Raw genomic sequence first — 17,365 nt, 5'->3', positions numbered from 1 at the left:
AATATATAAATATTTTATACAATTCACTCGCAAACTTAAACCCAAAACCAAGTGATATCGAACTGTAACATAAGCAGAAGTAATTTATTTTTCAACATTGATGTTTGGAGCTGTTTGAAAGAGGCACACCTTGTCGTCGAAGATGTCGACCCTAGTATTCTTGGCTGAGACAGCGCGGCGAGATCGGCTCAGCTTGTCTCCAAGGCGGTTCCAGAAGGAATCGACTTCGTTGGTCCTCCTCAGTTGCGATTTGGGAGCAAGGAGGCTTTCCAGCATGTGGTCGTATCCCTCTGCGCGACCACCAACCTGAAATACATTGGCGAGGACGACCACATCAACCTCTCGACATAAGATGAAAAGAAATAGGTGCATAGCATGCATAACAGTGAAGAACCGTCCAACCACAGACAAATTCACTGTCGTATTCACCGATACATCACATTGAAATGCCACTCTTTACGAAACTAAATTATCTTTCCACATTTCTTCACTTATGCATCTACTCTAAGGAATCACCTGAGCAATACCTTCAATGGGCAGTTCACTGCAATAGTCAATAAAATGTCATGTTGTACGAAACCAAATTAGTCATCGACACTTCATATCTAAGTCGAAAAATATCTTAGTAAAACATCAAATGAATGTCATAATCCTGCGTTCATGAAACCCTTTACCAATATCGAAGTTCAATTCTACTGCCTTGTCAAATCCATTTACGAGCTATGCTAAAACAAGGTATGCACCTCTTATAAATTCGTTTATTTAGTCTTTATCTAGTCTCTAGCAGTATACTATTCTTCTTATGTTCGATGCATATTGTAGACTATCTTTAGGAGTTAATAGCCACACTACCAGCCACTTACAACGTTCAACCTTGACACATTCTACAGCCCAGTTACTCTACACTCACTGTGGGTGACAGATACTAATGAGTAATCACTAAACTTGAGAGAGAGAAGGAGACAAAGAGGGAAAGGTAGGGAGGTTAACCAAGGACGTGCCCGATTGGCTACCCTACACTGGGGCAGGGGGAAAACGGAAGAACAGATAACACACTGGATTACGTGAACGCTTGTGACAGTGGAGATTCCTCTGCAACTGACTGTGAATGACTAACTCAACTTGAATGTTGAAAGAACTAGACCTAGCTAGCATTAAAAAACAGCGAAAATGCTTTTTCCGCTGACAAATTTAGTAAGCGTACCTCGAAGATGTTGATGGAATGTGAGAAAAGGTCCACGGTCAAGTTGAGGTCGATTGATCGCGGAATGAAAGACTTGGGGCTGTAAACGATGTTGGCCTCGGCGGTGCCACCGACGTTGTACTTCTCGGACAGCTCGGACCACTCAATGTTCTGCGAGGACTTGCGCGCATCACTGTCGAACTTGCCGGGCACGTAGATGCCGGAGACCAAGGATCGCAGTGCCATCTTGGTGGGCGAATCCGTGCTCTGGAGGTTCTTCAAGTGCGACCAGATGAACGAGCCCACTGGGAGAGCAAGAAAAGAGGAAACAGCATGGCGTCAGGGGAAATGCTGCCAATGAAGAAACAATTCGAGAGGTGAAAACATGAGCATGCATTGTTGTTCTGTTAACGTTATTGGTGGTTAGGGTGGGATCGTATTGTGAGGGTGTCGTAGTCCGTCACTTTGGACATAAGGAAGGAGTAAGGCGCTACCAGGTTTTTTCAACATCAGAGCGGGTTTAACTGCAATATATGACAGTGGACTAGAAAAAAAAAGGACTACCAATAATAATAAAAAAGTTACAGGGTCCATTTAACCTCTGCGACGGGACATGTGGTCGGAGAACCAGTCGATTAAGCTTTGTTTGATTGATCTCAAGGCGATGAGTTATCAGTACGTTGCAGTGGGAGGCTTCTAATTAACTTGAGTTCTCTTGTCTGTTCTGAAACCACATGTTAGCCAACGCAATTTCTAATAGCGTCGATTGAAAAAAAATGTTGACATTAGATGATAACAAGAAGGTAATGAGTCCCACGTGAAAAAGACGGTTCGCAACATACCCTGATTGATCTCCTCCTTCTCGAGCATTTTCTTGATGTCAATTACATCTTTCATCGTGGGGCACCTCATGATACCGAGGTAAGCAGCAATCCTGATTTCGACGTCCTCACTGGGGGTCTTCATCAGCTCCGAGAGCTTGGAATGAATCTGAAATCAAGCGACAAGAAACAATAAGAACACATATCCAAGGAAATGCGCAAGTGAAATGTAAATTTAACATAACAAATTCACCCTTATCAACAGAAGCAATCTATTCAGTACAACTACAGGTGTTTTTATTTTTCACTGTTGTTCAATCACCTCTCCCCTGGGGAAATCTGGACTGACTTATTGTGCGAAAATATCTAACCTGACCGCTCCGTCTAACTACATGGCACCTCGGATGAGACATATTTTTCTTTTGGCGACAATTTTATTACCTTTGTGGGCAACCGACTGTCTATTCTAGCGCTTTTATTTTACTAATTCAAGCTGAACCATATCAGTTACTCATATCTGTCCTCTAATATATGCTGCTCTAATTGTGTCTTTTAATCTTACCCTCACCATTTTTCTTTGCACTGCGTCATGACACAAAATATATCAGAGCAAGATAAGGGATTAAGTTTCGGGAAAATTGGAACATTTCCCATGGTAATCGCAACTGTGCAGAAAGCCTTATTATGATGCAATCGGACTCGAAACTGTATGAAGCGAGAACAGGACATGAAAGAGTGTCTTTTTGTCGCGCTGCTGTTCAAATGTAGTCGTTGATGTTGTTTCACATCCTATTACACGCTAATAAGTGCTAACCAACTGTTCCAGTACAGATATTGAAACGCATACATAGAAAAAACTTTTGCAGGCATGCATGTTGATATGTTGGCATGAAAGTAAAATAGAAGTAAGAAAACAGGAGCGTTGAAATATTCCCTCAAAGCAAAATTTACAAAAAAAAAGACGTATGTTTAATGTGTGAGAGTGAGTGGGAAAACTGGCAACCATCTTTCGTGTTTTAAAAAATTTTCCAACCTTTCTCTTCGCGAATGAGCGTCCGAATGGCAGATTTCGAAAAAGAACTTGTTCCGTTAATTCGCAAAACTTCGTGCACATACCTCTGGGGCACAGGCCCTTCTGGTTGCTTGGATGGCTGCGATACGTATGGGCAGAGGGCTGTTCCCTGAGATGGCGCATTCAATGATGGTGTTGATGCCTTCGCCGTAGTATCCAAGGTTTCCGAATCCCTTCAGAGCCGTGATAATCTGAAGAAAAAAACAAAGGAAAAACAAAAAGCAGTTCAGCGACACCGTCGGCTGCATCTATTGCTTCGTTTTCTTACACCCTTTCATTCTGTAAAATTTTCGATATCTGCTGTGTGCAAGAAGTAATATTGTTGCAAATGCGTGGCTTTTCACTTTTTTTTTTTTTCGAAGTGTAATTCCCGGGCAGTTTCTTTTAATGAAAAAAGCTATCACTGCGATGGAAGTTTTGTGTAATGCCTTTCGCCTAATGAGCGCACTTGACTATTAGCCGGGCACATGAAAGAAAAAAAAAGAAGGGCGCTGAAATACATTCGTACTTTTATACAGATGGCCCGAAACACAATGTTAATAAGGCGCAGACAAAGCAGTGAAATTTTATTCAAAACAGGTTTGATTTCACCTAACTTGACAAAACACGTGCAGCTAGGATATCTGTGTGCATTCAGAACAGAGCCAAGCAAGGAAATTTTCAAATTTTGGTAGAGTTAGCCATTATTACAAAGTGTCTGAAGTCTTTTAATTGTCATAAGTCAACGGTCAACTATTGTGTGTGACGTCAGGGCCCTGGTGTACCTTGTTCCTCGAAGCAGCATCATTCGCCCGGCACTTGAAGCCGAGCAGCTTGGTGAGCGAACTTTGCAGCTCACGGATCGCCGGCACGTCGTCGCAGTTGCCGTGGTAACCGCGGCAGAACACGTGGGCCAGTGACGTCACGGCGAGGATGGCGCTGCGCGGTGCGCTGGACTTCTTCACGAGAGGCTGCAAAGAAAAAAAAAAACACTGTTCTCAGCAGACAACAAAAGAACATGTCATCGATGTGTTACGATACACGAATAGCCGTTTACGCTAGTTCTGTCTGCATCAGCGAAGTACAAGCACTTATCAACAATATATTATTGAAATAAATTGGATGCCGAATTATGTTTGACCTAGAACGAACAAACATGTCGTTTCAAGCGCTTTAGTGCTAGTCCAGCATCCTCTGAAAAAAAAAAAAAAGGTGTTACGCGTAATTTATCAGCCATGGACTCACAACAAGGATGGAGATCATTCCTTCGGTCGGGTAGCTGATGGAGCTGATTCCAGCGATCCATGCCATTGAACGGTCTGCGTGTTCGGCCTTGTTAATCAGCTCAACAGTAAGCTTCAGGGACGCCTCAGTTCCGACCAGAGGCAGTGCATCCAGGAAGAGATGCCTGCACAACACGAAGAAATGAGAAAAGCAACAAGTTACTCAATTTAACGGTTTAGTGATTTATCTATGGATCGATCTAGATGAAACCTTGAAAGGCCCAGATACTTAACTCGCTCTGCCTCCTGAGTGAATAAATTTCTCTAAAAGTTGAAATACGAGTAAGGAATGTTTGGTAACTGACATTTATATTGCTAGGCTAAGAGCATGTGGCTCACGTCGTACGCCGTAATAGAAGCTTCAGGGACGGCTTCCGACGACCCAGCGCTAAAGCTTTAACACACATCCATCGGAAAATATAGGAAGGTCATACTGAAATATATACCTGCCGCTAAACAGAGGCACACGAAAAGAAGGCACACGACGACACCTTTCATCTGTGTCCTTTCGTCAGCAAAATATGCATTTTCCCAAACACTAATTACACCATGAAGCAGATTCTTTTACAGCGAAGCTGCATACCTCTACCGTCAAAGGAAATTTTCGTGTTGTTGGCGTGGTAAGCAAAAAACTCCCCACACGTGAGCCGATCCCAGAGATAGTGCAATGTCGGGCCGCCCCACAGCAGAGGTGAAGCAGACGTTAAGCACTCCTGATACGTTGCAAGATAGTGCAATGCCGGCCCAACCCGCGGCGGAGGTGCACTTCACCAATAAGGGGCCCACATACACAGCTTCACTGGTCATCCTTCTTCACAAAGTGAAAGAGCAGCGAGTTCTTTTTCTTAACGCCGTACTGTCCGATCGTTAGACCATAACGAGCTTCTTGTTCTTCTTTTCCTTCTTTTTTGTTTCTTTTCAATTGTGCAGCCTTCTGAGATACTCACATGGGCTTCTTTCGTACCTGCATGCTACTTTAGGGCGGATGATAGATTTCCCCTTTCATTGCTCTGATTCCTTACCAGGACGCGGTTGTCACAGCCGAGTATCAAGCCCTCGATGCTATTGAAATCGGTACAGCAGAACTTCATTGCGAATGGACGACAGTGGAGTAAAAAAAAAAAACACACATTAAGAAAGCAACAACAACAAAACAAGGCCACTAACTATCAAAGAGACTGAAAAAGAACGGTCTCATTTTGTCAACAGTTAAAACAGTTGGCACACTGCAACGTAACGTGGAAGAAATGAAAGCCAAGTTTAGGAGATGACTGAAGAAGAGTCCTTTGCCTGCTTGGTATTTTCTTTGTAGGTCACTAGGGGAATACAGCAAGCACGTGTCTGGTAAATAACCCACTCCGATTACTTTTCATTATGTGCCACTACGAACATCACGTTGAGCAATACTTTCTTTCGTAAATGCCTTTAGGAACGTCAATTCAGCACCTAAATATGAAGAGCGTGGTGTCGCCACCTCCACCCCTCCCTCTGTTCCCCTTTTCTTCACGTTTGCGTGTTGACCCTATCAGGGAGGATGAAGTGGCCCTGGGAACCAATCAGCGCACACAAGATGGCAAATTTTACATGGCGGAATTTTGACCCATGTCCCTGACCCTGCGGTAACAACAAGAAGGCGGTACGTGCACTCACTGGATCTTGTTGTCGAAGCACAGCTCCCCGGCGGACACCTTGCTGTAGATTTGCCTCAGAGCAGGCGGTGATAGACCGCGGAGGTCAGCCACCAGGCGGGCGAAGATACCACTGGCCTCAGGCCTGACGTCCTCGTGGGTGCTGCGGCACAGGTCACGCAGCAGGGCGATGACCTCCTTCGGCTCGGTCTTCTCAGCACGTGTCACGCTGTGGTCAAACTTTATCGTGGACTTGACGTTCACCGTCTCTGTCGAGCGTGAACAGACGCAGAACACGTGGTTTATGCAACAGCGAAGAGGTTCACATGAGACAGCCTTTAAATGAACGGGAGATTGGAAAGAAAAGCCCTAGTGGTCACACTGAATTTTTCATCAAAGATTGTCCTCCCTTGAGCTGCAGCACGTACTTGAATCACGGACTAACGCTGCCAGCGTATCTCGTGCAAGGAAGGCACTTTTAATTTTTCTTTATCGACAATGGTCGTAATGAGACAATTTAGTTTGTTCAGTGCTCATGTGTGTTTTGCGTATCATTTCATTTTTCATCGTGCCCACCAGGCGATCCATGCAACGTATTCCGTCACGCAAGCCTCCCTAGGATTCATTAAAGAGCCCTCACTTTCTCTCTTTATCTCTCTTTCATTTTCAAAAAATTAAGGTAAATGGCGACGCTCAAAAAAAGAAGATGCATCTCCGAAAAGCTCGGGTATCCCCACTGCTCAGACCGTTCTTCAAGCATACCATACGATTCACTCTTAAACAGAATGCCCAGTTCAAGCTTCGTCACCAAATTCAGCTGAGACCTGGAATGAAGGTGTATACTCATATGGAGAAGTGTATGCCTGGTGCTTCATATGGGACTCTTCCGATAAAGTCAGACAAGTGATGATATTACGTTGGCTATATCACCGTTAAAGTGTTCAATTTAATTGAGGCAAATGCTGTACAATATATCATATGTCATTTCCCAAATATGCAAACCTCCATGCCAGATCTGATCTCCTCAAACTTTCACTGACACTGCATTGAATGCAGGGACACCTAGGCCGCTCCACCACGTTGCAACAGTTAAAAAAAAAAAAGAAAGCTTCAAGCACCCCTTGTGCAGCTCGTCCGTAGCGCCAAGCACAAGAATATGCGGCTTTTGTCGAAAGTAGTTTGGCCTCCTTGCACTGACAGCAGCTCTACTACGGCAGACTCAGGGTGCCATCACTTCTTCTGGCGGAGACTAGACTATGCTCCACAAAAATGTTCGCACTAAAATAACGTTTTCTGTATTTTTTCATCCTACTAAGGACGCCTTATCTAGTCAATCAATGTTAATGATTGCCATTACTCGTTATAACCACGATTGACATGCTCGCTTTCGTACAAGGTAAGAACACATGCGTCATAAACGCTTTCAAGATGAATCAGACATGAACATGTGTGGCTTCTCGAAAATTCTAAACATGCTCTTCTAGCTGATATTTGTTTCTCTGAACAATGTACAATGCCACTTGTACTCCAAATCAGCGCACTGAGAGCCCATAGGGTGTGTCTCCTCCTGTGTCTCCCAGTTGCTGCAGCTTCCCATTAAGCAACAACAGTTACACCAACGCGAAGTATCAGCTAGGCTACACGCCGTAGACAATTTTACACATTCTCTCGTCGCAGAAAGGAGCCAGAGAATCGTCTCGCACCGGGCACGGGCTTAACCGACGGGAAGATCTGCTGCATGATCAGAACGCCCGTCGAGGTGAACGTGGTCTGCTCGCGGAGGCCCCTGGCGGCGAGGTGGAGGAACTCCTGCTCCTTGCACTCGGTCTTGGTGATCCATCGGTTGGCGTCCACCGTTTGCTGGCAGATGAAGCTGCCGTTCGTCATCGGTATCGTCTGGAACGGCTGCGCAGACGAGGACCGGATGCGGAACGTGGATTAATTTACATAGTGTCCATGTTACGTCTGCGCATGCCTGGAGTAGCTCAGGTAAAGGCGCTCCTGGCACATTACCGGTGAAATCACAGCCACATAAGTATGACACGTTTTTGGGATAGTTGGAGCAGTATACTTAGCTGTCCTGTTGTCTTTATGTTGGGTTACGAGGAGTTCACGTGAACTTTTCATGGAATCAGCTGAAGCAGCTTCAAGTTTAATAGTAGAGGCATTTAGCAAGCTATTGCATTGGCCATAGTTTACAGGTGTGCTAAAGCTCATTCAAATGCGGGCTGTGATGTCGACATCATTTCCCGCCAAAACAGCAAATACATTCCTTCAGGCTAAACAGGTAGCTTATTTGCAATCAAATTTCACATAAAGGTGACTACGGCTAGACAGCTTACCGCTACTTTTGTCCTCGTCAGCTCAACAGCGACGTAGCCCTGCTCTGTATACGTCGAATTTATCAGTGCAAAGAACGATGACTCCTACGTTTTACGAAATGCTTCATCTCATGACAGTACGGCTGTGCAGAAAAGCCAGCTTTACGGTTCGCAAGTAAAGTTTGGAATGTGATGTTGAAGTAGTGCAAAAGTAACGGCCATTCAGCATAAGACATGGGGCAGTCCTCCAGAGTGGTATAGAGAGTAGAAATAAAGCACAACGTGGTGAACGGTAATAATCACATATGCATTATGGGTTTACAGACGTATAAAAGTTCAGCCAAAGTGTCGCGGTGTAGTACTACGTAAGCTTCAATCTCTCAGCTGCAACTGACCGAGCCATTGATCGACCGATCAATTGATTGATTGAACTGTTAGGAAGCTTAATCTTTCTTTCTTTTTTTTTTCACCGAGTGAAACACTTCGGTTTGATTTTCGCCACATAAGGATCTTTAACATGCAGTGAAGTGTCAATACATTGGCATTCGTGCATTCTGCCCCCGACTGAGTACGACTGCCACACCACGGCAAGGAATCGAGTCACCGACCTTGTGAACAGAAGCGGAACAATATAACTTGCGAGTCAACGCGATGTGAGGAACATAGATGCACGCGAGCTTAAGAATTAAGGAGTCCGAAACAAACTCTGGGAGGGAGAGAAGAGGACGGAAAAGAATGGGAAAGCACGACAGAAGGCTGCGCATAACAGAAAACACCAAGAGAGTGGAAGATGCTCGCTTTAGTGAGAAACTGATGATGTCAGTCTCGCCTACATCTTGGCACGTTACTCCAAATGTATGGTAGGATATGTCGAAGATGGCGGGACATGGTATGATGTTAAGAGATTACATGTCCATGGCATCGCTGCAATGCGACTAACTAAAGCATACCGAAGCTGTGGGACAGCGTCTAATCACGTAACCTGTACTGTTATTTTTTGCTTGCAAAGAACTCACTTATTGCGAAATGCAATCAGGAAAACATCCCATAATCAAGCATAACTATACAGTAGAGGCGTCACGTGGTGTACAGCTAAGCCACGGCCCATTCCTGACTGATGATGCTTTTGATCCCAACGCTACACTTATCCAAATAGACATATATGAGGACGGTGCGTCATTCTTGACCATTTTGAGATTGCTTAACATGCGCGCACGAGTGATTTTTTTTTCTTTACCGCCGAAGCGGTTTTGTGTCAAGGTCTCCCGCAAACTTCTGTTCAGCGGAAATAATGTCATCGCCCAACATGGTGGCTGCCAGCCTGCCCCCTTCACGCCAGATAGGTAGCTCTACTTCTGCCCCATTCGGCCCCTCCCTTTCGCTCGGCAAGTTTTGATCCCACCTCGGCAACGAACACAGCCACTGAGCCAACTCGGTTAAGTCAAGACAGCCCACTGTAAAAAAAACAAAGATAAGCGCGGCTGCACAAAAACCGGTTCCTCGCATTTCGCAAGAGAAGCTCGATCGCTCTTCAACAAACGGCCGCTCTTCGCTCGTTTCCTTGCCGAAGCACGCATCGATAAGCGTGGCACAAGTGCCGGAACAGCAGAGTGCCACGAGGTCCTCGCATTGCGACCCGTGCACGGTCCGGCTGAGGCAAACGCGGCCGTTTTCGTTATCGGGTTCGCGGCGCTCGTGACAAGGTCGTTCAATGTCTGGGCCGGGCACGCGGAGCATTCTCGACGGGAAGGAAGAAAAACACTCCACAAGGCGGGGTGCGAGCGACCGAACGCGTAGACCGCGGTCTCTTGAACTTCGTTCGCGTTGTCTCCGCGCGCCGGCCGTTTCGCCGACTCAGCTCGACGACTCCTCGCAAGACTGTCGCGCGCGCCGGTCGTCAACACCGTCTGCCGCGGGAAACGCACGCAGCGATCGTCTTCCGAGCAATCGGCTTCGAAACGGCACGTGTTCGAAGTACGCGCGTGCGGCGCCTTGTGCCCCGGCCGCCGCAGCCCCGATCCCGCTTTGATGAGCACGATACGAACGGGACGCACATACCTCTTCATTCTCCAATGTTTCGATTTACCCGCTTGTGTTGCGTCATCGTTCACCCGCCGAACTTAACGAGAAGTTTAACCACAGATCCTTGGAAACTGGCCTGCGCGAACATCAGCGCGAGCCGCTACGAATGCACTGCTGCGTTATTTAAAAAACGCAGCACTTTATGACGAATTGTGACTGTACACTGTGTGACGTGGATGTTACAGAGTGTCACCGTCCCACTAGGAATGCCTTCGCAGACTGCCTGACAGTGCTCACATAAACAGTTCTGTATTGTATGTGTGTGCGTAGTCATTTTTCTTTTTCTTGTTATTTTTCTCTCTCTTACATATCGCATCGCTTTACCCTCCTCCGGTACAGGGTAGCCAACCGGAGATAATCTCTGGCTAACCTCCCTATCTTTCCTTTTCATCTATCTATCTATCTATCTATCTATCTATCTATCTATCTATCTATCTATCTATCTATCTATCTATCTATCTATCTATCTATCTATCTATCTATCTATCTATCTATCTATCTATCTATCTTTAACCACAGATAAGCTGCAAGTGCCAACTAGCTCCTCACGCGGCGATGCAACAATGAATGCTCTTACCGCCGATGGCTTATTCTTATCGTATTGGAATGACCGATAATACACCAACGTGCGGCACCTGTGGATCTGAAGAAGCCATCGAACAGTTGCGCACTTACCCTCAACAGGACGTCCAGCGCATACTGTTTCTAAAAACCACACTAAACCGCCTCAACTCAAGTACACTGTCTCAAAACATAAATTCGTAGACCACATGCGTCGCAGGTGAGAAAGCAAATCGTGCGTTTCGGCAGTTCTTTTTTCCTTTTTAAAGGTGCCGGTCCTATTGACAATTTATAGACATGCTGTTCGTATCATTTCGCGCGCGCAGTGATAACTCTATTCTTGCTATCTCTCAGCTTCCCTACTCCTAGTACTGGGTAGCTAATCGGACGTTCGCCCGGTCTACTTCCGTACTTGCCCTCTCCATGCTCTCTCTCTCTTAGCTAGCGAGGTTGCTAATATATCGCTAGTGAGAGTCTCTGAACTCTTAATTCGTCGCCAACTAACGGGTTTACGCTGTTACGAAAACTACGAGCATCATAAGGCCGACTACGTAAAGGAAATAAGCGACCCTATTAACAAGAAAATTGGGGCAATATTTTAAAATAACGCTTCACCATCTGGAGCCGAAATAACGCTGGCAAAATAGAAACCTATCGTGCGAAAGCTATTGAATTCCACCGGCACTGGCTCGTATACTGACAAAGTTTCAAGGTTTATTTGTCAATACAGAGGAGGTGGAAACAGGTGGAAACCGTTTGTCCCCAAGTGGGATGCATCTTCATGGTCGCCCACATGCACTACACAAGAAGCATGCCGTAACCACTCACAGGGATAAAAAAAGCACGTGAAATCACTGATGCTCTCCACATTCAATGAAAAAAGAAATTAGGCAGAGACACTCGAGGCTGCATGCGTGTTGGAATGCGAAAGCGTCGTACCGTTTGTAGACATCGGAAACGCCATGAACGCGCTCATTTTATACGCTCGTGACGTGGCGCCACCTCCTCCCAATTGGCTGCGCCGTCACGTGCCCAATGACGCTCTAGGCCACATAGTCAGCCAGACGGCCGCTACTTGAAGTGTGCAATGACACACGCACTAGCACACCTTTAACCATATATAGAAGTATATAAGTATATATATATATATATATATATATATATATATATATATATATATATATATATATATATATATATATATATATATATATATATATATAATGTGTGTGTGTGTGTGTTCCCATGGAATCCCTTGTACACGTATCGACCTCATCGTGTCACGCGTTGCCGGACAGGCAGATTTCCGATGGAAGCAGCTCTACAATGCTTGCGCATTAATAACAGGCATGCGTATTGATCCTACAATGGAATTTCTCCGAAGCGCTAGCTACCACTACGCAGGACTAGCCCAATAATGACTACTATACCTGAGTCATTCAACCATGACCCACTGCCGGCTGCACCAGCCTCGGTTGAAAATTCGTCAGGTATATAGTGGGTCACTGCATTCACCGTGCCTTGTTCGCCACCGTTGGCGTACAGATAGGTGTGCTGCTATAGTGTCGCGCGACGACAATTAGAGGGACATTGGAGGAGCGCTCGCACCGTCGCCGTCACCGGCACTTCGGAAAGACGACGTCACAGCTGTCACACGCTCCTGAGTTATCCGAGTCATCTAAGAAACGAGAGCAGTTCGACCATTTAGCGTAGACAACTCAAACAACCCCAACGGGGTGCTCTTCCCTCACTCAGGTAATAGAGAATTTTAGTGCATCCGGTAATCCGGCAAGCACGGGCGGTTTGCCGGATGAGTGGGGGCGTAAACGTGAGCGGCCAGATTGATGGCACCAGCTGGTGGTGCAAAGCTCAACCACATAAGCAGAGAGCCAATTACTATATTCTTCTTAGCTGGGGTGTAAATTTTCGACAGCGACGTAATCGTGTTCACAATTACGCCATGGCCGAAAATTTGCATCAGCAACGAAGCAGAATACAGTAGATTACTGCAATTTTAGCTCTGTGTTTGTCTCGTAGAGCGCTATACCACCAGGCGGCTGCACCAACCCGGCCACTCACGTTTACACCTCCGACCATCCGGCAATCCGCCCAAACTGCCCCCGTTTGCCGGAATAGCAAACAAGCTAAATGTCTCTAATATCCCGTTAGGACGACGAACGGGTTGAACAGACGGAAGGTGTGAAATGCGCATTGAACTCACCGACGCCTTGGCCTCGTAAGGCGTGTAGATGATGGGCAAGGAGCTGCCGAAGCGGCCGAAGCACGTGGCCAGGTTCTTGGACTTGGTCACGGTTCCACCGGTGCGGCCAACGTTGCCGGGCGTGTAGCGGGTCTCGCACGTTCCAAAAACGTCGGTCTGCGCGCGCACGCGCGGGGGGAAAAAAGGCGACGTTATTAAGTGGGCCCAAAGATGACGCCGACGTTTTAACCGGCATACAGCAACCACAACCGCGTTATACGACTCGGAGCCGTTCTCGACTCTTTCAAAGCACTCTTAATGCCAAAACAAGAAAAATAACTAGAAAAATATTCTTTTTCTACTGAGATGTAGTTTGCGACATCACCCGAATAAGGAGCAGCGCTTGCTCGCCCTACGGTGGCTACGACAACAGCAATGACTAGGGCACGACAGCTCACGGTATGTGCTCCTATAGGATACAATTTCGGGCGGGGGAAAAAAATAAGCTTCTTCTGCGGCGACATTTTCTGCCAAGCAAACATGAACATGAGGCTGTAAGCAGATCGGTGGCGCCAGCGATGGACGTCGCGAAGAAGCACGGTGTGACGCGACGGCGCACGACATGATGTGCGATGCTTCCGGAAGATAGCTGCATGACTGAAGGAACTCTTGGGGAACCTGATGGGAACTGGGGGAAACCTGCTGGTTGCGACTATCCGTACGGCTAGCCGTACATGTCGGATCGGACGCCGTATCGTAGTCTCTTGCTTTAGCTTTACTCCGTATCTTGTAGGGATTGGCACTTAAGCCGAGGGAAGAAAAAAAGGCCGTCAACAAGAAATATGGGGGAGGGGAATGGGGTCTGTAAGACCTAATATATGTAAAAATTTAAAAAAACAATGAGAAAATATAAACTTGCGATAAGCCGAGCACAATATTCTCCTGGGTGAAAATGATTCAAAGGTTTTATAAAGGTTTGCTGCATTTGGGGGGATGGTAAGTAACATACCCCCAAAAAGCGTTCTTGTTTGGTTCAAATTTTTCAACCAAGAAATACTCCTCGGCTCCTACTTCTATCAATAAACGTTCCGAGAGCAATATACAGAGAGATCGATATAAAAGCTTACAATTTCTACGCTTCTCGATATTTGAAACTAAGATTTAGCATAGATAATTAGGAATGCAATTACTAACTACGAGCGAATTTTAAGCATTTTCAATTCAGAGCAAATCGAGAAAATCAGAAAAATCTCTGACATCCCACATCTGTCTACCATGCCCCTTTAATATCTTCATGATGTTCTTTTTTATTCGTAAGGTGTATTAATAGCCCAAGAACAGCATAGCAATGCGTGGAAGTCTAGATCAACAAAATATATATGATGCTTTAACGAATTAATGAAACTGAATGAATAAGTAATTGACTTGTTTGCGACAATTCAGGGGTCTGCTATGTACAAACGCCCGACAGAGCGCTTGCGAAGCAGCTTATGTGCCGATTGCAGGAAAACCACCAAATTTGCATGCCACTGTGGGGCAGAACCGGCAGCCAGCACCGTGAGGGAAAAGAATTGACCGACAATTACGATACTCCCTAATGTGCAATTCGAACGCAGCTCCACGCGTATTTTCATTTCGCGATATATTGGCTGGCGTGGGCAATCTGTCTCGTGGGGGACGTTGCAAACGGAACGAAGAGCGGCGCAACTGCCTCGCTAACCGAGAGATCGTGAGAGGCAGCGCGTGGGTGACGCGTGGGCGCCATTCACAGCCGCCGCCGCCGCAGACAGATCTCCGCTCACGAAGCGCTTTGTTTTCGTACATTGTGCCGGTGGCGCCATCTCGTAGCCATCGTCGCCGCAGAGCCCGTCTTGGGTGGCGCACTACCCTTTTTTATGCGAAGCATACTAGCCGCACAACCACGCTCTTCCTTGCTGCGCCGTGCGCGGCCGCGTAGCTACCACTGAGGGTATGAGCCATTGTTCATTGCTGCGCGTCTCATATGTGGGTCTATTCTCCTTTAAGTTTGGTATGTTTGTTATTAAGTTGCTTCTATTTTTATGCGTTGCATAATGCAATCACTCAGTTCAGCCCTTGGGCGCGGCCGGGCAGCCACCATTGACCTTTAGCGCAATCACGTGACGTGACGTGACGTCACGACAGCCGGAGGAAAAGCTGAGCCCCAATTTCTCACGCTTTCGCCATACCCTCCTCCTCCGCCCTCCGCCTCACGCTCTCTTCCCTATCGCCGTCTTTCATCCCGCGCTGTGCTCCGCGTTCGCTCTTTCATCCTTCGCTGTGCTCGTTCGCTCAATTACGAATGACGCTGGCGCCCGCAGCAGGAACGGGTGCCTGACGCTCTAAAACTTGTTGCGTCGGTAGAAAACGGGCTGCAGGTGACGAGCCTATAGTGCGTTGGCACGTCGTACGCGCATTTCAGCCACCTGCAAGAACGGCGTACCTCGGAGATAATGCTGTTGGCGTCCAGCGCGGAGCGTGGTATCTGCATCATGGAGATGACGGCACGCTTGACGTTCAGCGCCCACGGCAGCTCTTCCGGATGGTGGCGGATCTCGCCGACGATGCCATCTTCGATGTACATGGTCAGCGGATGCCGCTCCAGGGCCTCCTTGAAAGCGTACCGGTTGGCCACGCTGACCCCTTGCAGGTCTACGTCGGCCATCTGCACGCAAGGATGGAGAAAAATCCACGTAAAGTGTAAATTTACGGTGTCGGCCTTGTGCGCTTCAAGCGCTCTGCGAGGTTTCATTGACAGAGTGGCAGCACCTGTGTTTGCTGCCGAACGTTAGTTAGCGAATTTTTTTCTTTCATATACAATAGAAAATCAAATAAAAGCAAAAATGTTAGTTGTGGTGATTTGATATAGACCACGTCTTTCAAAAAGCTGAAAAAAAGTATAACGTGATCTAAATCAAGCCACTACAATTAACCTTTCTCTTGTATTTGCGGCAGATATTGTTCGGAAAAGTTCAGTAACTGCTTAATGAGGGTATCGGTGCGTTTTAAGCGTATAAATACCTACCGAATAATTTTCATGCATTGCTGCAGAGGCGCCCGTGAGTGGTTTTCTGCTATTCGCAGAGCGCGATGCATTCTTTGCTAGTCACACTATAATTGTATTTGTGGTACCATTATTTGTGCTCGACACTCGTGCATCCTTTATATTAATCTTTGACTTTGTCTCAGTAACCCTCTTGCTTTTTTCTTAGAGGCGACAGCTCTGCTCTGGAAGCTCTGCATGGGAAAATATGTCTGTCCGCACAGAAATACTCTAATAAATGCAACATGTTTCAGTGCCTTCCGTCACCACTCGAGAATGCCACCTATTTCGAATGATGCATTACGTTGTGCATTATGTCGCATTACATTGTGCCTTGCCTGTCGCATCGGCATAAATTCAAACGCGAACAAGAAAAAAAATGGTCAGAACATCTGTTGCGCTTTACTATTTGAAGCCGCGACGTACAATCGCTCCATAGAAAGTTTCTGACCATAGCGTACTACCTGAAGTACGTTTAGGCCACAAGTAAGAATACAGTCGAACCTGGAAAGGCAACAACACTCTTTAGTCTTTTCTATTTGTTCGCGCTTGAATGTGTGGTGACAGTTTATGGCATCAAAAGTGACGTCGTATGTACCTTGAACGAAAAGATGCATGGTGAGATCACTCCGACTTCGACGTTGGCCTTCACTTGAACGTGATGCTGCGCGTCTTGGTTTTCGATGCGGTTTTCACCCACGTACGTGTACAGTATCGTCTGCTGCGATGTCATGGGCGACGGTGCTGCGGAGACAAACGCAAATGGAACCCGGTTACGACGGCTGATTTGGCAATCAACACTTCCCTTTCAGGGTTCGTTCACGCGCTGTACACCACTTGCGAAACTCGCCCCCCGAAATGTGGCCGTTTCCGCTGGCCAATCGGTCTCGTGCATCATGCGGACGTACGCGGCGGCTACGGCAAAAAATAAAAAGGAAAAAAAAACGGGTTTTATCCATGGCCACCGCGTTTTGTTTACTTCTAAAGAAAAATAATTATAACAATGACGCGGCAGTTCGTAGATCTTCAAATGTAAGAGCAATTGGCGCGTTGATTTTCGAGACATGAAGACTGCGACGCGTTTTGCAAGTGGTGTGTTCCATGAGTGTTGCTTACATCGTGTTTATAACCAGTGAACTTGGGTTTTAAGTTTGCCATTGTTTCACACAAGAAA

At 46.5% G+C, this 17,365-nt stretch overlaps 1 protein-coding gene across 1 annotated transcript in view; it reads right to left on the bottom strand.

The window, feature by feature from the left end:
* The window catches only part of LOC135916521 (apolipophorins-like), a 78,668-nt gene that overhangs the window by 39,817 nt on the left and 21,486 nt on the right, over positions 1–17,365 (bottom strand). The window contains exons 3-13 of the mRNA XM_065449919.2: positions 16,790–16,935; positions 15,592–15,813; positions 13,152–13,307; positions 7,670–7,871; positions 5,989–6,235; positions 4,301–4,463; positions 3,841–4,026; positions 3,121–3,267; positions 2,026–2,173; positions 1,205–1,488; positions 130–306 (exon numbers count right to left, since the gene is read on the bottom strand). Coding sequence (XP_065305991.1) covers positions 130–306; positions 1,205–1,488; positions 2,026–2,173; positions 3,121–3,267; positions 3,841–4,026; positions 4,301–4,463; positions 5,989–6,235; positions 7,670–7,871; positions 13,152–13,307; positions 15,592–15,813; positions 16,790–16,935 — 2,078 coding nt within the window. The remainder of the gene's footprint in view (positions 1–129; positions 307–1,204; positions 1,489–2,025; positions 2,174–3,120; positions 3,268–3,840; positions 4,027–4,300; positions 4,464–5,988; positions 6,236–7,669; positions 7,872–13,151; positions 13,308–15,591; positions 15,814–16,789; positions 16,936–17,365) is intronic.

The sequence above is a fragment of the Dermacentor albipictus genome, chromosome 9 (assembly GCF_038994185.2).
Source record: "Dermacentor albipictus isolate Rhodes 1998 colony chromosome 9, USDA_Dalb.pri_finalv2, whole genome shotgun sequence".
Classification (NCBI taxonomy): Eukaryota; Metazoa; Arthropoda; class Arachnida; order Ixodida; family Ixodidae; genus Dermacentor; species Dermacentor albipictus.
This window is presented reverse-complemented; position numbering and strand designations above follow the sequence as displayed.